The sequence below is a fragment of the Ictidomys tridecemlineatus genome, chromosome 8, assembly GCF_052094955.1.
Source record: "Ictidomys tridecemlineatus isolate mIctTri1 chromosome 8, mIctTri1.hap1, whole genome shotgun sequence".
Taxonomy (NCBI): Eukaryota; Metazoa; Chordata; class Mammalia; order Rodentia; family Sciuridae; genus Ictidomys; species Ictidomys tridecemlineatus.
The window spans coordinates 44,839,529-44,865,565 of record NC_135484.1 but is presented as its reverse complement, the minus strand read 5'-3'; the positions used below and the strand labels follow the sequence as shown (position 1 = coordinate 44,865,565).

General features: G+C 33.3%; 1 protein-coding gene and 1 pseudogene across 2 annotated transcripts in view; both read right to left on the bottom strand.

The window, feature by feature from the left end:
• Positions 1-233: 233 nt before the first annotated feature.
• On the bottom strand, positions 234-4,952 carry LOC110599209 (protein unc-50 homolog pseudogene; annotated as a pseudogene).
• A 127-nt stretch (positions 4,953-5,079) lies between these two features.
• Gopc (golgi associated PDZ and coiled-coil motif containing) overlaps positions 5,080-26,037 on the bottom strand; it is a 40,740-nt gene continuing 19,782 nt past the window's right edge. Inside the window, exons 3-9 of one of the 2 annotated variants that reach the window (XM_005336087.5) lie at positions 24,600-24,623; positions 21,349-21,524; positions 19,409-19,574; positions 16,771-16,866; positions 15,304-15,468; positions 12,486-12,666; positions 5,080-9,361 (exon numbers count right to left, since the gene is read on the bottom strand). In XM_005336087.5, the coding sequence (XP_005336144.1) occupies positions 9,231-9,361; positions 12,486-12,666; positions 15,304-15,468; positions 16,771-16,866; positions 19,409-19,574; positions 21,349-21,524; positions 24,600-24,623 (939 nt within the window). In that variant the 3' untranslated portion in view covers positions 5,080-9,230. The remainder of the gene's footprint in view (positions 9,362-12,485; positions 12,667-15,303; positions 15,469-16,770; positions 16,867-19,408; positions 19,575-21,348; positions 21,525-24,599; positions 24,624-26,037) is intronic. The other variant, XM_005336088.5, reaches the window with a different exon arrangement.

Genomic DNA, 26,037 nt, shown 5'->3' with positions numbered 1-26,037 from the left:
TTTCTTTTTATCTTTCTGTGCTGCATTCTGGGTAAATTCCTAAAAGACAATATGGCATGGTGGTTGAATAAACAGACTTTGGATTGCCTGACAAGAATCTGAAACGGTTTGGTGCCTGGTAGAAAAACAAGGGTACCTATTATGGCTGTCAGAAAACTAAGTGAAGCATGTATTTATTTTTAAAAATCTACAAATATAGTTTATTTTCAAATTTTACAAGAAATTGTCACTTCCCAATGCTATTGATGCAGTTAAGCTAGAATATTGTTTCTTTTTCTTTTCATTTCACTGTCTAAAAACACAGAAGCCAGGCTCAGTGGCGCAGGCCTGTAATCTCAGTGGCCTGGGAAGCCGAGGCAGGAGGCCCGCAAGTTCAAAACCAGCCTCAGCATCAGCAAGGTGCAACTCAGTAACCCTGTCTCTAAATAAAATACAAAATAGGGCTGGGGATGTGTCTCAGGGGTTGAGTGCCTCTGAGTTCAATCCACAGTACTCCCCCCAATTTAAAAAAAAAAAAAAAAAAAAGAACATGGTATAAAGTTCCATCCTAGCACTAGTGACCACCCATAGAGTAGAATGAGATATGCAAATGGATAAACAAGAATTACTATACTTTTCAAATAAGGCAATGCATGTAACCTAGGAAGTTTATATAGATATAATAGCCAAATGCAATCAGTCACAGGTATTTCCAACTAAATACTCAATAACTGCATGTTAGGAAAACACGTCTGATGAAAAAACCTGGACAAAATGTACTATGACTAGGAGTAGATAAAAAAACATTCAGATGCACATCAAAGATGTAGTCCTACTCCGTATCATAGTCTCTGCTCTGTCTTTTCACTACTCATTAGAGATAACACATTAAAGTTGAAATCAGAAGACCAACACCTACACGATCCTTGAATGCAACCCATAGGAGCTTTATTGTCTCAAAAAATCCAATGCCCAGCACCAACCAAATATTTCAGTAGATAGAGTCAAATACTTAATAGGACCAAGAAAACAGTGTCATGTCTGGCCCACTGGTCCTTTATGTGCTTCCAGTAATGGAAGTTTCTATGAATTCTTTGGAGAAAAGTGAACAGGTAGAGCACCTGCTAGGCAGCAAACTCGAAGTTCACCTGTTGAAACTGAAAAAGCCTTCTGAGGTATTTGTAGCATTTGGTCTAGACACGTGTCTTGCTGCATCCTAGAATTCAAGATTCTGTTCCCCTGCACTGTAGAATTCACTGAAGTATCTGGTGACATCTTCCTACATGGAAGAAAAAATTCTTTTACACATAGTATTAAGAAATGTTTGGCTACTCAAGTTATTTGACAAGAAGATCACTTTACAATTTCTCTTCCACTCTTCAGAATGGTCAGGGATCAAAAGCAAATGGTGTTGGTGCTGAGGCTTATCTAGAGGCTGGAGAATTGCTGCCTGTACTTCAGACAAGGGCAACACCACATCCTTAGACCCATCTCATAAGATGCGTGCAGGGCCTTCTGTTTCCCACACTTCACTTCACCCAATCCTCAGACAGCCATCCCAGATAGCTAATGTTAGTAGAGGGAGGGAAGAGGAGGTACAGGGAAGGGAAGTGACTTTCCTTTGAGCACAAAAATAGTGATAGAACAAAATCGGAACTCAGATTCTGTATTCTTAGCCACCAAGTCCTTAGATGAAGCCAATTAAAAAGCATTTTCACTCAAGTCCATCAGCATACGGACAGATAAGTCTATGTTCATCGGAATGCAACATAAAATCTAAGTAAAACTCCAATCCCTAGTTCTACCTCCAGGAAAGTTCAGCAGGAGGAATGACAATGTAGGGGAACAGTCCAGTCTGAAGCTCAATCAGGCCACTGACCCACCCCATGCCTAGCAGTCCTGTTTCCCATTTCACTCCACCTAGCCCCTCACCTGGCTCAACTGTTTGTTCCCTATCAACCCAACCAGTTACATTTGAGATAAAATACTTCAAGTAGCTCCATACTCACCATGATGCTAGTTTTGGAGTAGACACACACATATTACTCATTACACATATTGGCATGTTACCAAGTTAAGAAACCATCTGTTAAATCTTTTCCCCCCATTCACCAAGAATGTATGTTAAATACCGAACAGTACCTTTTCAGCATTTGGAATCAGAAGCAAATGATTTCCCCCCATAAGGACCCCTCAGAGACCCATCGATTAATTACATCACTAGATGCTCTAATATTTAAAAACTTGGTTACAATGGATGAATCTATTAACATGTTGCCAAATCCATACTGATCTTTGCAACAATATTCTTCTGCCAGTTAGGTCTTTTGTTTTCTTTGAAAACATGATCAGACTTAGAAATTTAGAAAATTTCTTCTGTCAGTTCTTCTTTTGCTAGGCATTGAAATTACCTGCTCTTTCACTGGTGATGCCATTAAGACCATATATTCTGGTAATATGTGGGAGAGGTGCTTTGACAGCTTTTTGCCATTTTTCTTCCCTAAAAAAATTGAATTTTAAAACTTCACTGGAGTCAATTTGGTTACATTACACCTTCCTAGAAAAGTTTTCACATTTATTCCTATATAATGGAACAAAATACTGTCTCTTAGTTGCTATTGCTTTCTCCCTTAATTTTTATTTTGTGTATTTGCATTTATTCTTTTTTATGACCCAGTCAACAGTTAACTTTATTGTCTTTTTCCTCTGAAAAATCATTTTATTTTTAAAATTAGTTTTACGACTTTTGTGCTTTCAGAAGCAAACAGCCCACTCAATATAACATTAGACAGAGCTAAAAATTCCCTCAACCATAATGACAGTAGGGAGCATCTAGTGAAGATAACAAAAATATCACTAATATTCTAAAAAATATGACAGTGGGCACACAGGAAGAGATAATTCTATTCCCTAAGTATTTGTTGGCAGGGAGGAGGGAAATGCTTTAATCACAAGGATCTAGGTTTAAGAACTTTTCTTGCATTCTATATTTACCTAACTGCAACAAAGGTATTTCTCATGAAATTTAAATCCATCTCACTTATTATTTAAAAAACTAAAAACTTAGGCTCCACCAAACCTTGTACCATTTAAGAAAAATGAAAATAATCAGCTGGGGAGAAAGACTGAAAAGCCTGTAATTTCATGTATCTTTTTTCCTTCTTATAGCCTATTAAGCTAAAATTGTGAGGAATTTGAGTCCTTATTCTAATACTTACTAGTGGTGTAACTCTAAATAAATAATATAACTTCTTAAGTCTTCAACTTATTCATCCTAACAATATTTTAATACTTTTCAAAAAGCCTTTCAGTTGTAGCAGACTAAATTAACATCACATTTTGAGTCTGCTTCCCCCTGCTGGCAATTCAACAAATTGCAAGTTCTGCCTTTCCAAAGCAAGAATCCCAGTTCCAGGGGTTTACATTTGTTTATATAATTGTCCTTGGTATAGTTTGTTCCTACTTAGAAGCCAGAGGTCCTTCCTTTACAACCAAATATTACACTCTTAACTTGAACTATAAAACAAGATTTTGCTGTTCAAATTTTCCTATTTCATATCGTTTTCAAAATACTATAATCTCCCACTGTGAGATTTTTAGTTTTCTTGTTCAATTTTTGCTTTCTGCATTTTGAAGCTATTTTATTTTAAATATCATGTACAAGATTAGAACTATTTTGACTTCATAGTAAATTAAGTAATCTGCCAGGATATGCTAGCTAATTCTTAAATTTTTAGTGCATATCTCCTTTTTCCTTTAGCATATCCAGGTAGGCTTTGCCAGACTTTATTACTACTATAAGTCAGGAAAGAGAGTATGTGGGGGTGCCAGAGTTTTGGAGGGAAGGGATTAGCAGCAAGATCTATGAGCATCTTGTAGCATAGAGGAGGTGCTAGGTCTTATTAGGGCGAGTGGGTAACTTCTGTAAGATAAGGGATCAGGTAGGAACAGCAGAGTTAGTATCCTCAGGGGTATCCATCCATACAGATGCTTTGACTTTCACAAAATAGGTCTTGGCAAAGCATTCAAGCTTCCAAAACTCTGCAATTTTAACAATTAAGATGTTTGGCCTGAAATTCAGCTGTTTTCATCCTTTCATTGCAGGAAGGCCTCTTTGAAATGCTCTCCATCAACAAGGACCTCTGGCTCTCACATTTAGGCATTAACAGCTTGATCACAGTATCATTATCTTTCTGTAGGTCACTAATACAACCTAGTAGTAACCAGTCAACTCTGCTCTCTTCCAGACATTGTTCTTCCCACATTATTCAAATACCTGCATCATGGAAACTCCTTGAAAATTCCTCTCTTTAGGGACATTTTCCCCCAATTACAGACTGTGTCTCGGGTCTCCAAGGCCACCCTCAAATTGCATGATTTGCTAAAAGGGCCTACAGGACTAAGCAAAGGATCATACTCACAATTATGAGTTATTATAGAGAAGAACACAAACCAAAATCAGTAAAGGGAAAAGGCACATATGCAAAAATTAACAATAAATTAGGTACAAACTCTCTCTTAAGTCTTCTCCCATTGGAGCAAACAGGATTGCCTAATGCATCCAGCAATGATGGGTAACAATACATATAAAGTGTTCACCAGGGAAGCTGGCCTGACTGAGCCCACTCATCAAGATTTTGTAAGGGTCAGTCACATAGGCACCCTCTGCCTAGTATGTACCAAAATTCTAGATTCCCCAGTGGGAAAACAGGTGTTCAACACAAATCCTACTGTTTTTACAAACATTTCAGGGACAGTAAATCACCTATGTTAAGTTAGTAAATGGGAAATCCAAGTTGCTAGACACTAGCCAAGGACCAATATAAGCAGGCCTTTCGAAAGACAACAGGTCCATGACTGCTGTTAACTCTTCTATAAAATACTAAACAACTAAAAATATTTAGCACCATAACCTTGTGCCATATACTATATAACCTTGTGCCATATACTGCCAAAATGTCATCCTCTTTACTCTTTGGAGCAGGGTGGATAAGCCAGCTCTTAAATCCCAGTTTATTACCTATTTCCTCATATCTCACTCTTGGACAACTTGTTTTCATCAGAGTTCCCCTAAAAGCAGACACCAACACCAGAAAGGGATCTGATGTGCAATAGATTTATTAGTGGTAATTCTGGTGAGGAAAAACAGGTAGGGCACTTGGAGACAACCAGACCATAATGCAGGTGAATAAAGAGGGAAGGTTGTTTGAAAGCAATTTAGACTACAATGTAATACTTAAGGGAGTTTGGCAAGACTTTCAGGGAGTCCTCCAGTCAACATCCAGGAGACAAAGTATCCCTGTGATGATCAGTCATTGGCTGGCAGCAGCATGAAGAATGATAGCCTCAGCCTGAACACAGGGACAGTTTCAGAGCAAGGAAGCTGAATCTGTAGACAGCTATGCTCTCTCCTGCTGGAGATACGACAGATGCAATCTCATGGCTGCCGCCATGGTGGGTATGGCTCTCAAAATACACCTGGAAAAGATTTATTATCAAACAAAATATTTAGCACCAGTAGCACATAGTAATTTGTTATAAACACTGATTAACAATGAAACTGCAAATCATCTTTTAAATCTTATAAACTGCACAATATCCCATGAGAATGAGTTCTGGAAACAGACTTCTTTTCCAAACAACAGGAATTGGAAGCTTAAGCCAACACAGAGAAAACATAAAAGTTTTAGAATGAAATCAAATTTGTTGATAACAAAAGAGCAAACATTTCTAAATGTACATAATAAATTCAACACATTTTCTAAAATATGATTTATATCCATTATCAATGTTTTCTAAAAAATATTTTGGAAATAACTTGGATACTTCTAAATTATGTACACTTAGATTCTAAAATGAAAGACTATCCTCTTAAATACTGACAGAATTAAGTTACTCTAATTTTTATCAGTGTTATCCTCACAAATAACATTAACTGCCAATATTTATACCACAAAACTAAACCAAAGACAAGGGTTTTTGTTGTCTGCTAACTTTCAGCAGAAAACTGGTCCCACAGTTGCTCAGATTGTTCTTTCCAACCAAAATGCTTTTAATTAATTCAGATTAAATGACTACTGAGATTAAACAGTTTCTTCCTATTCCAAACTAATATTGTTCTACCACCCCAACTAGGTTCAGCCTTTGTGTAGATTTTGACATGCTAGCACAAATAATAGAATCTACTTAAAATAAATAATAAACCAAAATATTTGTTTGAAAGAAATATATGGTGTTTATTTTCTTTTAATGAGGTTAAGGGCCGGGGGCGTGGTGTAGTGAAAAAGCACTTCTCAAGCATGCTCAAGGTCCTGGGTTTGACCAACAGCACTGCAAAAAATAAATAAATAAAAATGAGATCAATAGCATTTTAATGTAGGAGATGCTATCTTTATTTACAGGCTAATAAAAATATTTAACTCAACTAGATATAACACATTTGTCATAAATCCTATAGATTTGAGGCTGACCCTAAGTGAAAGGCTAGATAGGTAGAATACTGGACTCCATAATAAAGATGTCAAATAATGTACAACTTACATGTGAATCAATGTATTTCTTGCTTTTAAATATGAAACAAAATAAGTCTACTGTGGTAAAGAAAAAACCAGCACCATGGACAAATTGCATTAACTTTTGGCAACTGTTTAGTTATAATTATCAAGATCCACAAAACTGTCATCATCTTAAATCTAAACAATAGTCCTATAATCCAAATGTTATTTTGGTCATATTCATAACAGAGATACTACAGAAGAGAATTTCAGAGGTTAAAAGTCTAAATACACACACATATATAACCCTCATATTCTACTGAACAATTTTTTTTTCAATTACTGTTTTTGTACACATGTATTTTGTTTTCTCTTTTCACTTTTCCGCTGTGATGGCTTCGTAGCAGATCCCTTCTTATCCATTTGGCTTTGTCACAGAAGCTTTAGTATTGCATGGGTTTCCTTTTATAAATGTAAACACACAAAAACTGGTTCTCACTCAGTCCTTTGGGGGAAAGCCTGAAACTCAGATCCCCCACAAAGACCATATATTCTAAAATGAACTTTCAACCAGGTACCTTCTGACCACTATGAGGAAGCTCACAGAAGCATCTAAACAACTGTACCCTCATGTATGCCTGCAAACCATGATGAAGCAGGATGAAAAAGAAATTGACCTGTGAAATCTTAAAGCTACTTGGAAAACTTTTTATTCTGTTTATCAACCCTTGAAAAGAATTTATATCATAGTCATACAATCCTTCAAATTATATGCAAAACTATCAAAGTTTTTTTTAAAAAAACTCTTTAGATATGTATTTCTTAAAAATTGAAGGATTATAGCTTGCATTTCCTATGGATTCAGTCATCGTAAAAAAAAGGATATTCTCTGAAAAAATGCCACGGTCATTCCATCCAGGCCATGTTTTAAGAAGATAATAACATGGTTTCATGTCACAGCAAAACTTTTAGATCTGCCACACAGAATTTCTTTTCTTTTTAACTAAATGAATAAACTGGCTAAAATCCAGTTTGCAGATCTTATGTCATGCATAGGTGTATGGGTTTGGCATAGAGGGAATGCATGAAGAAAAATCAATCCTTTTCTTTTAAGAGGCCCAGCCTGTCTGGAGCAAACAATAATAAGTAACTTGCTTATTCATTTGTACAATTAAATACTAACTTTTGCTCAGAAGCAATGTTAGCGCTACCAAAGCATATTAATATCAGTAACAATATACACTATGAAGTGCACTTCTAGTTACAAATTAACATGGTGATTTACAGATGAACATAACCACCCCAAACAAACCATAAACGAGCAACAGTTACAACATTAAATTTATAAATAGTAAAATCACAAAATAAAGTATATACATTTTATAGATTTAACTTTCAACAAACATATAGTACATTTGGAAAAGACAAGAAAATGAGTTTTATCAACATCTGAATACTAGAAATAAAGATACTGGTAATATTTTAAAAGCATGTAAGTTTTCTTCCATTTAATATTCCCTTAAGTGTATATCCTTTAAAACAATGACATTCACAAAAACCAACACTTTTTTAAATACAATTTTGCCCAGAAGGTAACAATGCCCTGCAGAATAGTAAATAATAAAAGAGGCATAGCTATGCTTAATCCTGGGACAAAAAAACTAGCAAATCCCAATTTTGCATATGAAAATTGCTTTAGTAAAACATATTGGTATGAAAATCAAATCAATTAATGTATTAAAATCTCTTCACCTCATCTTGCCTACCTTAGCCCCCAACTTTTGGATGATTGGCAAATCAGGTACTTAGATAAAACCGTTGTTTGAATGCAATGTATTTCAAGACACAGTAATAAATTTGAGCCTTTCCTGCCAGAAAAATTTATCTTTAAGTGCCAGAACTATCACAAGACAAATTTTATGAACAACTCAAAATGTATAAAACTGTCTTTCATGGAACCCATAAACATTTAAGACAAAACATTAATAGTGTAATGTTCCAATACCATGCACACAGATCAACATAATTGAGAACAGGTATTTTACACTCATTTCATTTCTTTCAAAAACCAAAAGTAAAATGTACAGTAACTTTTCATAAACTATTTCTAGTGCAGCATTGATTGATAAAGGATTGCTTAAAGAAAACTACTTTGTACTGCATTGAAAAAGCTGGAAGGAAAACTCATAATAAATGATCATGAAGAACTAATTTAGACGTCAGGATGCACAATATGTATTTTTTAAACCCTAAAACCATTCTTTTGGTTAAAAAAAACTTAAGTCAAAGCTACATTTCTTCAATTCACTGAGTGAAGTTCTCCTTTGAAACACTACAGTTAACATTCTGGAATGTACAATATGAATTAATTTACTCTCTTGTATTTAAAGGCTATTTTTTTAAAATAAAATTCCAGTTAACATTGTCCTTCTACTAAACAGGAAAAGAACCAAATAAAATAGTAGCACTTCATTTGGTACTTATGAGCCTAGTAAAATCCCTTTGGGAAACACATGCTTTGGTGCTTACAATTTCAAGAAAATCAAAATTGCTTTACATGCAATAGCTAATTATGGTATAACACAGAAAACCGAGTTTTATGCATTTAGAATTGTTCACACGAAGCCCTGAGGTACCCGCCTTTCCTTAGGCAACAAACAGCCTCCCTTCATCTTGTGTAGTCTTTGTCACCATCTTCCCTAGTGCCCCAAATTCAAAATAGTCTGATTAACAATCTTGTCTGGAGATACAGTCAATTTAATAAGATTTTTTATGATACAGGCTGTGCAGATCATCTAATTTTGAAGCACTGTCATCTTGCAGCGTTTCATTTGAAGTTCCCATGTCTCCATTTTCATGTGCATCACTTACTGCCTTCTTATTATATCCTAAAAGAAAAGAAAATAATAAAAGCAGATACTTTCTGATCTAAAAAAAAACTTAAAAGTTTTTTAATTTTATTGCACAAAAAAACAAAAGAACGCCCAATATAATAACCCCATCTCAGAGTAATCAAGTTAGCAATTCCTAAACAAAAGAATTTTTCTTTCTTATGGTAGATAGCAAACACTATGCAGATTTTAAAGTATTACCTATTGGGCCCTACCTAAAAATCATACAAAATTTCTTATTAAGTGTTCTATGAAACTTAGAATTGACACACACAATTGTAAAATTTAGTCAACTGGATATCAGTACAAATACCTACAGAATTGTGAATTATATTTTTATTTTACATTTTGGCTTTCATATTATTAAAATTAACTTTAGTTAACTGAAGTACATACAAGTTGTTTGCTAAAAATCATTTGTTGGCAAGATCATATCTAGTTAAACTTTAAAACTAATTTTGTTTACTCTACAAAATAAAGAGACTTGTAAACAAATAAGAGTTAACTACAGCACCTAGTGAGCTATGAAGTATAGCTAAGTGCCAAACAATAAGCAAAGATACATTTTTGTGTATACAAAAAAAAATGTGCGTAAGTTACAATGATAAATTGTAAGTATACATTTTTGATTATTTGAGACACAATGTAAGTGTCTTCAATTTGCATGGTGTCAGAGAAGTGGCCTCAGCTAAAAAAGGAATAAATTTCCATGAGACCATGGGGGAATCAGTGAACAGTGTAAAGTTTGAACATATTACCACAATAGTTTTGTTTAAGAGGCACGCAGAGAACAGTAATTGCTACTGATGCCTTTGTGTACACAATCAACAACATACAGGTTTACCAAACAGGCAACAGAGTTCATCAGTTTATCATAATACTCTATGCCTTGAGTTCTCTACCTGTTGGTCTCAGAATGCTTTCATATATTTAATAAGCACTAAATTAAACCCTAAAACCATTCTTTTGGTTAAAAAAACTTAAGCCAAGGCTACATTTCTTCAATTTACTGAGTAAAGTTCTCCTTTGAAACACTACAGTTAACATTCTGGAATGTAGAATATGAATTAATTTACTCTGTTCTGTTTACATGAATTTCAGATACTGATGTTTACCATATTTGTAATTAAAACTGAGAAAGCTAAAAAATTGCATTACTTCTTTAAAAATGACAAGAATAAATGCAATATGTGAACATAAACAACATATGTTTAATGACAACTCTACATTCCAAACAAAAAAAAATTTAGTCAGAATAGCACAGTTTTCCAATTTTGCCATTCTCCTTAGTATATGACTTTACAGAAAGCCACTTATATGCATAGAAAGTTGCTGTGTAGATTCTCATTTCTGCTTCTGCTCAATTTGTTACAAGTAAATGAAGAAAATCCAGTCCCTCAGGAATAAACAGCAAAGTAAGAGTATTTTAATAGTCTTTTCAAATAAATGTCAATATTATTCTTTGATATAATACCAAAACTTGACAATGTAAAAACTGAAAATTTATCAATGAAGAATCTGCTACTAAAATACATTTGCCTTATTTGCATTTTAACCCATACACAATTTGGCAATATTATATTCTGTCATTTCAAAAGTAATGCACCACTGAGTTATGCAGGAATTTCAAAAATTGACACATTTCATTTTACTAAAACAAAAAATTGCATTCAAAGACAAGGGACATAACTCATACTAGAGTGCTTGCTTAGTGGGCTACAGGCCTTGGGTTCAACTCCCAGCACTGTAAAAACAAAACAAAACAAACAAACAAAAAAACCTCACGTTCATTAATATCAGAATCAATCAAAATTTAAGAATAGCCAATGGTGTATAAGCAAGGGAAAGTTCTAAGTGTTGGGAAGCTGTCAAGCTCACGGTGACTGATGCATCTTTTATAAAACTCTATAATACTGCTAGTTGTCTTCTTTGAAGTTATGAACCAATTTTGTTCATTTTTAAAATAATGGTTGCCAAACAGTCTAACAACCATACATTGTCAGTAATTCTTTCAAGTAAAAATTATCTTCCATGAAAAAAATATCTAGTTCAGATAGTAGATCAGGTTAGTATTTTCCTTTGAGGCCAGGTTCTTTGTGCATTATGCAGGATAAGTGCTTTATGTGTACTTTCATCTCATCATACAGATTATTACAAAGCAACATACTCAAGGGTCAACATTTAAGAAAATGAAGAGTTTTTATGGTTTCATTTCAAAATATCAATTTCTCTTACAAATAAGGTTCTTACTATTTCATCAAGAATGCTTAAATGAAACCATCATTTTATTCTTCACTTTAACTGAGTGAATGGCAAGGAAGAAAACAATGATTTCTAGTATCGCTGGATGCTACTGCCTTGATTCATGCTAGCAGTCACCAGCAGTTTTACCTCAATTGCTTTTATATGATCAATACAAATATAAAAAAGACAGATGACATCTCAGTATTATTATGAAAAGCTTTGACCTACCTCATGGACCTCCCCTCTCACTCCTGAAAGATCTTAAGGCTCTAGAGATCCATGGATCATAATTTCAGAACCATTGCTCTATAAGAAAGTGCTAGAATTTTTCCTTAAAATGTGTAAATGATAGCAATGGAAGTGAACCCAGAAAGAGCTGGAATTTTTCCTTAAAAAGTGTAAATGATAATGGTGGAACTAAACCAAAGATCCTCAGGATCACATGTCCTGATTCATAAGACAAAAATCTAAAAGCTTACTCATCATATAAATTATATATATTATATATATATATATAATTATATGAATTATAAATTATATATATTATGTACTTTACATGTATTATGAGAAGAATTTGCATTAAGAGAGACTATATATTAACATATATCTACTCTAAAAGGTATGTTGACTTTGTTTCAGAGCCTAGAAAACTTGAATTTTCTTCACCATTCAAGGATATTAAAAGTCTTATGATGAATCTAAGAAACATACACGTAAATAAAATTTAAGAATAGTCAGTGGTGTACAAGCAAGGGAAAGCTATTTATTGCTTTGGTTTCCTCATCATAACAAATATTACTAAAGAACAGAGGGTTTTACACTTTTAAAATGTATTAATAATAAATTTAGGCATAATAATTTTTAGAGTGATTTTTACCTTGTAACACTTTGATTTCCCCACCTGCATCTTTGCAACTAGCACCAGGATTACCACTTCCCTCTAATTCATCAAGGTACAAACGGTAACGATGTCCACTCTCGTCTTCATACTCTACATTTTCATCATCAGAATCCACTTCAGGAGCCACATAAACTACTTCAAACTCAATCTCTCCTCTCTAAAATAGAGGATGAAAATGAGAAAGCCAAATTACTGCAACTTAATTCAAAATGGATTTCCAAAATCTTTGGGGTGGGGACACTTCAGATATAGCTCCTTTCCAGACAACAAAAAAGAAACTCTAGAACTTCAAGAAGTTAAAGGAGTCTGAGAGAACATGATGTCGAAACACTATGCTCCTTCTCTACATGAAATTTCCTTTTAATATTATAGTAGCTCTTTCTACTAATCACAACATTTTTAGTATCAGATTTTAAAAAAAGATAAAAAACTATTAAATTTTCAGACTTTTAGGCTGGGATTGTGGCTCAGTGGAAGCATGCTTGCCTCACATATATGAGGGTTCGATCCTCAGCACTATGCTAAAAATAAATAAATAAATAAAGGTACTGTGTCCATCAAAACTAAAAAAAATTTTTAAAAATTTTTCAGATTTTTGGAACAAATGTTCGATTTAAAAGTCATTTTGCAGGGCTGAGGCTGTAGCTCAGTGGCAGAGCGCCCACCTCACACATGTGAGGCACTGGGTTCGAGTCTCAGCACCACATAAAAATAAATATAAAAAAAATAAAGATATTGCGTCCATCTATAACTAAAAAAATATTTTTTAGAAAAGGCATTTTGCCAGTTTGTATTTTACACAGCAATTCCACAAATCCATCATAAATATTAAGCAAACTTACATGTAAGGGTATCACACAAACTTCCTTTAGTTCAAGAAACCCTTACACGATTCGTTGTTTCTTAATGCATAAATCTTGAATCTTCTCTCAACTTTCACTGCGTACCAGACATAGTATCAATCAAGGTATTCTGTCTAGTAATAACATTAATTACTATATTTATTATGCAAAATTATAGTCTTCAATCCTCAGACTACTGTAACCCCATTGTAGTCTCTTTTTTTTATGAATGAAACCCAAGTACACATGCAATGAGCAGATAATGTCCTCAATAAGAGGAACAAAAACAGCATACACAAAAACAGTTCCAAAGTTCCTGCTCTTTTTATTATGCAAGATGAAATGTACACTATTTGTATTGTTATTAGTCAATAACTCATATTAAAGTACAAAGTTATAAACCACTTAAGGTTTAAAAATTCCAAGCTAGAGTTGTTATTTAATAAGAGACTATGATCGCTACATACAAGTCTGGTGTTCACAACTCTGAAAATTATGGTCTGCCTTTGTTGAAAAGAGAAAGCATGTCATTTTTAACTGCTAGTCACTAAGTGAGTTTCTCTGGTGCTCTTTCTTCCCAGACTAAACTGTTAGGAAAGTTATACCTGATAATTTTAATATGTGCTTAGCATTTCATTAAACATTATGATGGCCTATTTGTAGCTCCTTTACCAGTTTCCATTCATCTCATTCTTTGTGCTTCTGTCTGACAGTCAAATTAGGTTGAGGAATCACTAACTTCAGAGGCTACAGTAGCATTCTTATATCTCTCTTATCAGATACATTAAAATGTAAACTGGAGCTTGGTGTGGTAGCACATGCCTGTAATCCCAGGGACTTGGGAGACTGAGGCAGGAGGATTCCAAGTTCAAAGCCAGCTTCAGCAAATTAGCAAGACCCTAAGCAACTTAGTGAAACACTATCTCAAAATAAAAAATTAAAAAGGGCTCAAGATATAGCACCGCTGGGTACCAAACAAAAAAAAAAAAAAGGAGGAGGAGGGCTGCAGATATAGCTCAGTCGTACAGTACTACTGGTTTAATCCCTAGTACTACAAATAAATAAATAAATAAAATATAGTACTGTATTTTATTTAATATATTTGTAATAAAAAATATACATATTTACTATATAGTACTATGGAATGGGATGGACTATGAGTCTTCCCTTTAATGCAGTATATAAGTAGTTATATTGCAGAGGCGATTTATACATGATATGGAGCTGAACCAATGAGCTATAAATTCACATTTAACTAAGATTCAATTTTACACAGGCATACTATACTGATGATCCCAGAAACATCTAAACATACTAACAACATCTCTGTAATTTCCTCAATCCTATTCTCAAAAAAAAAAAAAAAAGACAACCACCCCTGGGGGGAAAAAAAAAGATTTTCAAATACACCAGATAACAACGGATAACAATACAACTCTTGGATACATATTCCAATTCTGTAATGTATTTGTTCTGCAACCTTAAGCAATTTTTTTAATCTTGAAGAAGATAAGTTTACTCTTTTTAAATAACAGAATTGGGCTAAATGTTTTCTAAGGATTCTTTCAGTTCAATATTCTATTTTAAAATCTATTCTAAAACAAATCTACTTCAAGTATTGTCTTTTCTGTAACATTTTATATTTGTATCATGATCATGTAATTAAGGATGCTGCTTTCTAACTACCATATCATAATCTGAGTGTTAACACACTCCCTAAAGCTCTATTTTAAAACCTACTACACAGAGACAAGAAGACTGTAGCACAAAGGACTTAAATAACTTGTTCAAAATTGTGTAGGCAAGGAAATGGTCCTTTTTCAGTAAACCGGACCTAATGACATTTGTAAAAGTCCCAAATCAAAAGAAACAAATGTGTACCCATAACACTTCAATAGATTCAAAAGGAACCAAGTGATAGATTCAATTTTAATTACATAAAAGGAATTTACCTGCTGGGAAAGTATGGTTACAGCTTCTTTATGTTTTGTGTCCCTTAGGTTAACTCCATTGACAGCCAAAATAGCATCCCCAACATGTAGCCCTCCACATCTATCAGCAGGTTGCCCTGGATGGATCTCAGAGATAAGGATTGGAACACCATGTTCTTTCCCACCCTGACAACAAAAAGGCAGTAAATTAGTTTACACTTTGTAAATTGTAGTAACAGACTATTCTAGAGATAAAATATTTTCTTAAAAATACCTTTCATAAAGCATCTCTACCACCTCTGTAAACAATGGGTGAAAATTTGTTACTTAGATAATGATAAATAAATTATTATAAGTATCATGTAAAATGATTAATAACATATGTCAGAGCCAAAACACCAAAATGCAAAAAAAAACACAAAAACACAATAGACTAAACTCTAAAACATAAATTAAAATATTTATGTACTAGTATTTCATTTATTTTATCAAATCTAAATTGCTAAGTATGAAAAGGATACTGATTTTATGTACCACAAAAATAACTAAGATCATAAGCTGCATCTCAATTTCAGAAATGTTTAAAAAAGTGGAAAAAATATGCAATGTAGAATTGAAATACAATAATTAGTATCTCTCACTTTCTAGCTCATACCAAAGTGTGTACATATTACTCTCCTACTAAAGTTTATAAACTTTGAGGGAACTGTAGTTTAAAAGGAAGATACTTAATAAACAGATGAGATGAACTTTTTATTATAAGAAATGTTTTCTACATTAAGCAACACTAGGGGGGAAAAATGAACTTACACGTGCCTAAGTATTATTAGATGAAAAACTACTCTATTCAGTAAAGCACCAAGACTAAAACAAAAGGACTCCCAATAGACTCTTCTTAGGAATGATGTCCAAGACAACTGAAGGCATCAAATTAACAAAAGAATATGTATAATTTAGACCCTAAACCTAGTGCAATCAGACAGCAATGAATGAGACAAGAAAAAGAGAACACATACCGGAAAGAAAACAACACAATCTGGAGCCATTAGAAGAAAACAGTTCCAAAGGCTCCTACAGGCATCACAGTACGTGATACAGATCTATAACTTCAGTCATAATAAAAATGTTACACTATGCTTCCTAAAGGCACACTTAGCAGTTGTTAAGATTTACATACAAGAAAAAATATCAACACCAGGGGCCGGAGTTGTGGCTCAGACATAGAGCACTTGCCTAGCACGTGTGAAGCACTGGGTTAGATTTTTAGCACTGTATAAAAACAAATAAAATAAAAATGTTGTGTCCATCTACAACTAAAAAAAAATATATTGGAAAAAAATATCAACACCAAAGTTACTGTGCCCAAGTGTTAGATATATTTATTTAAAAATATATCCAGAATATTTTGTTCTCCAAATAATGTCCAACAAATGAGCATGATTATACTAGATAATTGCACAAAAGAAAACTGGAAGCACTACTTCTTACTGTAATTGAAATGCCAAGTCCTTCATGATCTTCCTTGAGGAGGAGAACTTTCCTAATTGGACCAACTCCTTGGCTTTTCTTCAAGGAGTCTTGATCCTTATCGGGAGGAAAACAAAAAATAGCATCACTGAAATAATATTCTAAGTAGGATAAATTCACATTACATAACTCACCTTTAGAAATCTTTATTGATTTTTCTGGTAAAGACACACACTGTAGCGTAAAGAAAGTAATTAAGAAGTAAAAGAAAAAAATGTTATATTAATTTATAGATGGTTTTCTCACCCTTTTGTCAATTTTTTAAAATAATGATACATCTCTTTTAAAACTGTAGGACATTAAAAAAGAAATTACTGTCAGTAATTAATCAATGTCTAAATATATTCAAGAAATCCAAGTGGATAACTATATCTTTCTTCACTGAAAAATATCTTGATGATTTCAATTGATTTCAAATACATTTCAACTTACTTAATTTCAACTTGAAATTTATAAAATAAAAATAAATTTCCAATTTGATCATTTTCTTTTTCATTCCCTGGTGCTCTACAGTTTACCTCTTAAAGGACTTTGCTCCATTAACAATTTTTTCTCTTATACATTTCTACTTTCTACTAAACTTCTTCCCTACCCAGAAGACAAATTCTAAGCACCTTTCAGCTAAAATACTGACCATGTACACACGCAAAACAATCTCTTGATCCTCCACTATCTTCTTTAGCAACCATGCACCTTTGTCTTCCCTAAACCTCCACATAAAGTTCATATGTACTGTATTTATTTCCCTGCCTCCCACATTCAGTGAAATGAAGGTTCTACTCCTAAACTCAACAGCTGAAATTTTCTTCTCTAAATATTCCTACATCCAGTTAGCACATTTTATTCACTACCATTCCTCAAGCCTGCAGAAATTGATCCTGTTTACTAACTCTTCTTGACACCTGCTTTTTTCCCTTGCTTTCTATCAATACCACTTTCCTAATGGCCCTGTATCTGACAGCTCCATCTCAACCCTCCTCGTTTGGTAATCCATTTTCTTCCTTCATGCCATAACTCAAGATTTTTCTCCTGAATCCAATCATACAGACAATTGAACGGACATCTTGGATGTCCCACCGACATCTTAAATATTGTATATCTAAAACTGCTACTGTCTTTCTCCCTGAAACTTCCTTTCCTCTATCTCCTTGAAAAAAGCCAGATCACAAAACCCAAACCCAAAACCTAGACTCTTTCCTTCTTACTCACCTACTTAATTAACAGCAGTAAAGGACTTAACCAATCAAGTCCTTCTAATTTTAATTCTCCCAAAGCTGTCCTTCTTCTCAAATGCCTTTTCCCCTGCCTTCACCACTGTCTCCTTCAATTACCATACTATATTCTGACTGAATTAAGTGGTCACAATACCATAATATTATATCCACTATTTTATTTAGATAGATGAGGATCCCATGATCCTCAGGTTAAAATAAAAATGCCTTTATGTAGTATAAAATAACTTCTCTCATCTGACCACTACAAAAACTTCAGCTTTATATTTAGCCACTTTCACAAGTATGCTTTTATCACGCAGACAGGCAAGACACTAACTACTTTCCTAATCTCTCCATTTCCCAAATCTACTGAACCTAAAAGTTAATGGGTACCACCAGTGTCCTAGAGAAAACAATAATGTAAGTGTGTATTGCAATCCCCCATTCCTATTTCACTCACTCTAGGTACATAACAATTTTTCTTACAGTAATTTTTGTAGAAGCAACAGATTATTTTTTACTATTTAAGGTAATATTTTATCTCTTAATAAAAAATGTGAGCCACTTGGTAAGAGTTTAGACATGTTTTCATATATTAAGGTGTGTATTATCAAACATCTCTTATAATAAAACTACATAATAAAAATTTACGCAGATAGAGAGGAAAATTCCTATAAAATGATGGCTGTGAAAATAACAATTGGACACGTTATCTCAAATTCCATCTCATTCCAAGACCAAATGGGTATAAATGTTAGTTCAAAATCTACACTTGTATTTAACTACTAAAAACTGCCTTAATGAACTTCTATCCAGTACTTGCTCTCAAGTACGGGACAGAAGTTCAAACCAAGCACAGGCACTGAACTAAGCTTAAAACAAATTTAAGCATGCCCAATCATCAGCCAGGAAATTTTGAGACGTGATGCAAAGTATGCTAGTGCAAAATATGTTTGCTAGCAATGGCTCACAATCTGCAGAGAGATCACTCTCAGGGCATTTAGTTAGTCTGTTAAGAACTGACTGAGGGCTGGGGATGTGGCTCAAGCGGTAGCCCGCTCGCCTAGTGTGCATGCGGCCCGGGTTCGATCCTCAGCACCACATACCAACAAAGATGTTGTGTCCGCCGAGAACTAAGAAAAAAAAAAAAAGAACTGACTGAATTAAGTGGTCACAATACCATAATATTATATCCACTATTTTATAGTATATATATCCAAAAAAATTCTCTGGGTTACCAAAACTTTAAATATGCATCTATTTTAAATATGTTGAATACCATCTTCACTCTTTAAATAAAGGTTTCAAACTACTAGAAAAACAGAAAAGACTTGTGATTAGAGCAAGGCAGGGGTTGTGTGGGAAGCAGCAGCAAAGTAACATACATGGCCTGGTGGTGCTTGCATGGGTCGTTTCAAGTCATTACGTCCTCTACAGGCTCTGATAACAGTTTTGTGACGATGCAAATGTATTTCAGCTTCTAATTGGTTCCACAGTTTATCATGAGCAGGTCCTTTCATATCTCGTCCTAGTAACTGTATTTGTTGGACCCTTCATGTTGAGAAAAGAGTTTAGTTAGTCTTTTATTATACTTACTAGAGAGATTCAGAAGAATTACTGAACACAAGTAGCTTTTGCATAAATCTCAACTGATAACAAAACAAATACTCAGGAATTTCTTGATGTCATTCAGGTTTATAAAGATATGAAAACTCTGAAAAGGACATTCATTTTCAAGAAGAAGAAAAAAATAGTGGAAAAAAAATTTTTTTGAAGAGATGAATAGCCAGGCATGGTGATGTACACCTGTAATTCCAGCTCAGGAGGCTGAGGCAGGAGGATCATAAGTTCAAAGCCAGCCTCAGCAACTTAGCGAGGCCCTGAGCAACTTAGTGAGATCCTGTCTCAAAATAAAAAGTAAAAAATGGGCTGTGGATGTGACTCAGTGGTGGCTGAACACCCCTAGGTTCAATCCCTGGTACCAAAAGACCAAGAAAAAAAAAAGAGAGAGAGAAAATTCCTTTAGTCATATACTTAATTCAAAATATCTAAAAAACAATTTATGCTTTTAATGTCAAATAAAATGTTTTATGCCTTGCATATAATCAAAGTAACTAACTGAACTCAACTAAACAGTATTAAATATTAGCTTTTAGATGACACTGACTGTATGAAAAATTCCTTTTAATGATAGTTTCTTCCAACAAAATGAATACTTTAAATGTGGTAAAAAGTTATTAGAAAATTTGTACTTCAAGATGACAGAAATTGGGCTAGGGATGTAGCTCAGTGGTAGAGTGTTTACCTAGCATGCGTGAGGCACTGGGTTCAATCCACAAAAATGAACAAATAAAATAAAGACATTCTGACCATCTACAACTACAAAAAAAAAAAAAATTTAAGATAGAAATTCTTTTTCAATGCTTCACATCAGTTCTCAATGTAACATTAAAATAATAAGTATAAAAGGACTTAGTACTAATAATAAATCACCAAAGGTCATAAGTGATTTACCTTCAAAAATTAATGGCAGAGGAATTTATTTTTTTAATGATAATTCCAACTTTTTTATTTCTTTTTTTTTTTTTTTTTGAGGGGGCAATGTGAACATCACCTGCTATGTTGTCAAGGCAGGAAGTAGATGGAATATGATCCTCCGCAAAGTTGTCAGCATTTCACAATAAGTTGTATTACGGTTTGAACATGAGGTGTCCCCCCAAAAGCTCATGTTAGGCAATACATCAATGTCCAGAACTGAAAGGATCATGAGAACTATAATCTAATCAGTAGACTGATCTGATGGGTTGATCACCTGAATGGATTATTGGGGTAATAACTGTAAAAAGGTATGGCATGGCTGGAGGAAGTAGGTCACTGGAGGCAAGCTCCTCTCACACTCACCCCCAGCTCTCTCTCTTTCTCTCTTTCTGGCTGCCATGAATTAAGCAGTTTTCCTCTGCCAGGCCCCTTCTATCATGTTCTGCCTCACCTTGAGCCTAGAGCAATCGAGCCAATCAACCATGGACTGAAACCTCTGAAACTGAGTCCAAAATAAACTTTTTCTCTTCTAGTTTCTTCTTGTCAGGTATTTTGGTCACAGGACAAAAAGCTGACTATTACTATCTGTGTTAATGTATCTGTATGTATGCTTAAACATACATGCAATATATAATATTATCGATATCAATTTAACAATAATAAGACATAAACAACTACAAAATAATTCTAGGGATAAAAATTATTTCATTTATAACAAGTAGAGTCAGTCTCATTAAATATCCAATGTGTCACTTAAGAATACAAGTATGCCCATTTTTTTACACACCTTCCTGCCAGTTCCTTATCCAAGTATTTGGCAGCCAATCTTGCCCCATAAACTTCAGCCTGGAGAACGGCTATATGTCTACGAAGGGCCTCATTCTCTTTTCTCAATAATTTCACTTCAGCTTCAAGTTGAGCTTCTTTCACCTTTTCTTTTTTGTTTGCTTCAAGCTCTCTTTCCTAGTGTAATTTTTTAAAAAATATAAATTAATAAAAATTCCTATGACTCTAAGCAGTAGACCATGTTCCTTAAAATACACATCAGCACACAGTCTATAATACCAACAATGATATGATAAAAATTGCCACTTCAATTCTGTGTAATAGAACACAAAGGTTTGAATCTGATTCTTTTTGAGACTTTTTTGTTGTTGTTGTTGGTAGTGCTGTGAATCAAACCCAGGGCCTTATACTAGCTAGGCAAGCAATCTATCAATGAGAGCTACATTCCCAGCCCACCTGGTTTGTTTTAAATTCGTACCATATGTCTTATAGATTAGATAACTGTAGGTGATAAAGCACCCTGATATTGAGGATAGTAGAAGAAGCAGTTTCTCTAAGTAGATAATGAAATCTGCAACTTATTTCCTAAAAATTACTTAAGAAACTAGACTAATATAATCACTATTTTTTCTAACAATTAATTTTAATGCAACAATGCTATAAGACAAGTCAAAATCATTCAGTTACATGGAGATTCATTTTATAACTAAATTTAACTTGGAGGACTTTAAAAAACAAAATGCTTAAATTAAAAGAATTATTCTAATTTTCGCCCCCAGTACTGGGAATAGAACCCAGGACCTAGCCCATGTATGCTAGGCAAGCACTCTACCACTGAGCTACATACTCAGCCCATTATTCTAATATTAAAAAAAAAAAAAAAAAAAAAAACATTCTACTGATTAAAAATTTCTATGGATAAGTGCATCTTTGGTGTAGATTATCACTAAACTTTGGGATCTGGCTCATCTATTTGTCTATGTTAAAGTGGATGTAGAACTGTTTTCTGAGGAAAACACTGGCCTCCCTTTGTCTCTGATGAAGTAAAATGACTATCCAATTTCAGCTTTCATAAAAGGATGCCCTCCAATGCTACACTAGATAGGTAGTCCATCTATGTGAATCTACACATGTGAGCCAAAATGTGTAACCCACAAGGTCTTTGCTATCAAGTTTTTAATCACAGGTTCATATGTGAGAAATAATATTCAATTCACCTTAAAAGCATAAAGTACAGACAATATATTCCCAAAGATCAAGGATTATAAATGTAAATGCCTTCAGGGTTACAAATGACCCAAACACAGAACAGACAAGTAGCTTCAAGACAAAGGAGAGAGAATGAAGAACAGAAGGTTCAAAGTCCTGCTCAAAGGTAGGCAAATTCAAAATCAAATATACATAGTGTAAAGTCAAACAAAACCTTAAATGTAGACCCTAGTAGGTGCTTTAAGTACTATTTAGAATGAAGAAAACCACCCAAAAACTTGCACTTATCCTGAACAAAACTGCTTTTACTGACTTCTGATTTACAGAATCCACAAATGCTACAAAAAGGTGATACATGCTCATCAGATGTATAAGACATTGTTTACTAATACCACCACATTCTTTTATGAAAACTTCAAAAAAATCTGTCTTAGTATCAAGAAAAAACTTTCTTTTGAGGAAATGGCAAATGATATTGTTTCTATTGTATGGGCATAGACTACATAATTATTTCCATTTTTATTCTCAATACTGAGATGCTAAAAACAAATTTAAGCAAATTTTTAGCAATTCCTGGAATGTATTTTGGTACTGTTTCAATTGTCTGTTTTGGTCTACTGTTTTGACTAACATAAAAAATATGATATATTAAAATTCAAGGAACATGTTACATCATAATATTAAAAATATACATTTTCCTAAATATGTGTATGTTTTAAGCAAATACACATATACATACACACACACATAGAAGCTAAAATTAATGAAAACTACAAAATGCTGAATGCATTTATCATTTTGTTTCAAAATATTTGTTATATATACGATATAAGGAAGATTAGCAAACTTTTTCAACTTCTGTAAAAAAAAAATATATACATATATATATATCCTTTAGAACACAACTCTAGATATTTTTTGTTAGTTTGTTTTGCAGTACTGGGGATTGTCCACATTATTTTTAAAGATTATGAAAACTAATAATCTAAAATTTTCTTTCGTAATAAATTTGGAATTATTAACATCACAATTTATTTCAGAACTTATTTCCTAAAAGGGGAGGTATCTTTCCTCCCCCCACCACATAAAGACAGTTTGAATAACATGAACAAAAATTGTTTTATGACATTTATTAAAGTTGGTGCCCTTTCAGAAAAAATATTCGTAAAAGATCAAGAGTTATTTGGTGTACAGTGACTTTCAATTACTTTAATGAGCTATTTATACTATATTAATGAAATCTGAGAAACATTAACTACCATTTTGCATTAATGATTCAAACCCCTAAGGAATCTGACAAACTCTGAGAGCTGATTAATAGATAAAAGAATAAGATTAAGTTAACTGAAAGTAATTACTTTCAGAATTCAAGATAATTTTGCTGTTTTTTAATTTAATCTGCTTATTATTAGGTAATAAACAAGAGGTTTTTTTTTTAATTTAGTTATCCAAAGAATAAATTTTCAAAAGATGTAAAGTCATAAGATAAAATAAAACCTCATTAGGTTGATACAAAAATTTTATACTTTGTTATTTTCAAATTAATTTCTGGTAAAAGATTTTCAAAATCTAATTGTTTAAAAAGCCACACAATTTTTCTCAAGACTGCTGAAAAAATGTAACACATGCAGTGGATAACCAAGAAATCAACATGCATCATCTTTTTCTGGGAATAAATTCAAATAGAAACTTAACAGGGCTAAATACTAGGCTTCTTAATATATTTTTAATACCCTTGTGTGGGGAAACCAATTACTCTTTTAAGTAGAGTTCTGAACAAGCCACAGGCTATGCAGGTTGTCAAACACTGATGGGCTCTGCAAATAATGACTATAAATCACAAACAAAAGAAAAAGTTTAACAACATGCAGTGAGAAAAGTAAAACGGGCCATCCATTGAACTTTTCAGGTATTTGAAATTTAAAAGTTGCTACTGTTAACATAGTTTTCAAATACAAAGAGTGACAACATGTATTATGCAAATAAAACAAAAGGAACACTTCAGCATGACATATTAAAGCAAAACAGAAACAACATACTTACCAGCTCCTCCATAGAGGGGACAGACTTAAGATACAAGAAAAAAGTTTTACAATTAGAAAACCATCAAACAAATGAATTTACCTAGTGGTATAATCATTATAAAGAAAATCTCTATATGTTGAATATCATTTGGGTAAAGTTCATAAGAAAAAATATATTTGCAAATCTATAAACAATAATAACCATACAGTACTAAATTAAAATTTTTTGTTTTATTAAACACATAAAACACAATTGGTTCAGTGTTCTTTCCTCTATAGTACCATATTTCAAATCTAATATTAAAATTTCAGTTAAATTCTTTCCTAGTGAAATATGTAGATTATTTTTTAATGTTATTATCAAATAACTCAAAGAAGCAGTTATGATCTGACCTTTATTCAGTTAGATAAACCACTACTAACTTAAATTCACAGAATTTCATAATTTAAGGACTTTAGAATATATTCATTTAAATAAATTCTAACATATCAGTACAAGAAACCAATTAAAATAGCTGGAAACAATTAAAACTTCAAAACACATTACTTTCATCATATCAAGCATCACTACATGTTCTGTCTCTCCAAAGTTATGCATGCCTATTTATCACTATGTCTCCACAGAGTTAATAAAATGTCTGGTACATAGCATACACACAGTACATGAGGTTAAATTAAAATGAGATTTCAAATTTTTTCCCATTAATTAAGAGACAAATTGAATTAGAGTAAATTCATACAATGAAGTAACATGCAGACATTGCAAAGAGTTCAATAGCAGGAAAAGATGCTTATGATAAACTAAAAGCAAAAGAATGACAAATTCCTGCAAAGACAATGTGCTACTCTATGGCATCCAATTCCATTTTCCCCTTCCTTATTAACAGAACTCCAACAGCACTGAAAGTGGCCTTGAAACCAACTAAGAAACTGGCATGCAGCTAGGGATAGCCAGGGAGATGACGGCTGAAATTACTAAGGAGAATTTGATGAAAAATTCTTGAAAGAGATTAACACAGGTGAAAAGCATCTTTTTGCCCTTTTCTTAAGATTCTTCCTTCTTTCTGCCTGGAGTGCAGACAGAAGAAACCCTGAGTATGGAAACAATGAGCTAAAACTGGCATAGCACTACAAAAGAGGGAAACTGGGTCCTTGAATCTATAAAGCTGTCCTAACAACTCAGAGTTCTTTTGAGAGAAAAATAACTACTATTTAAGAATAATCCCAATGTCAGTGGGGTTTTAATTATATGCTGCAGAACTTAATCCTGATATAGTAAAAAATTGTTTCTATATAATAATCACAAATTCTTTTAAACATTTTTAAATAGGAAAAAATTCTATTCTAGCTATCAGATGGTTATTGATATTATCATTAATTATCTCTTGATGGTGAGATTGTAGACAAAAAAGATGATTACAATCTTTGTATTTCCTGTAACCTAAATTTTCCACAAC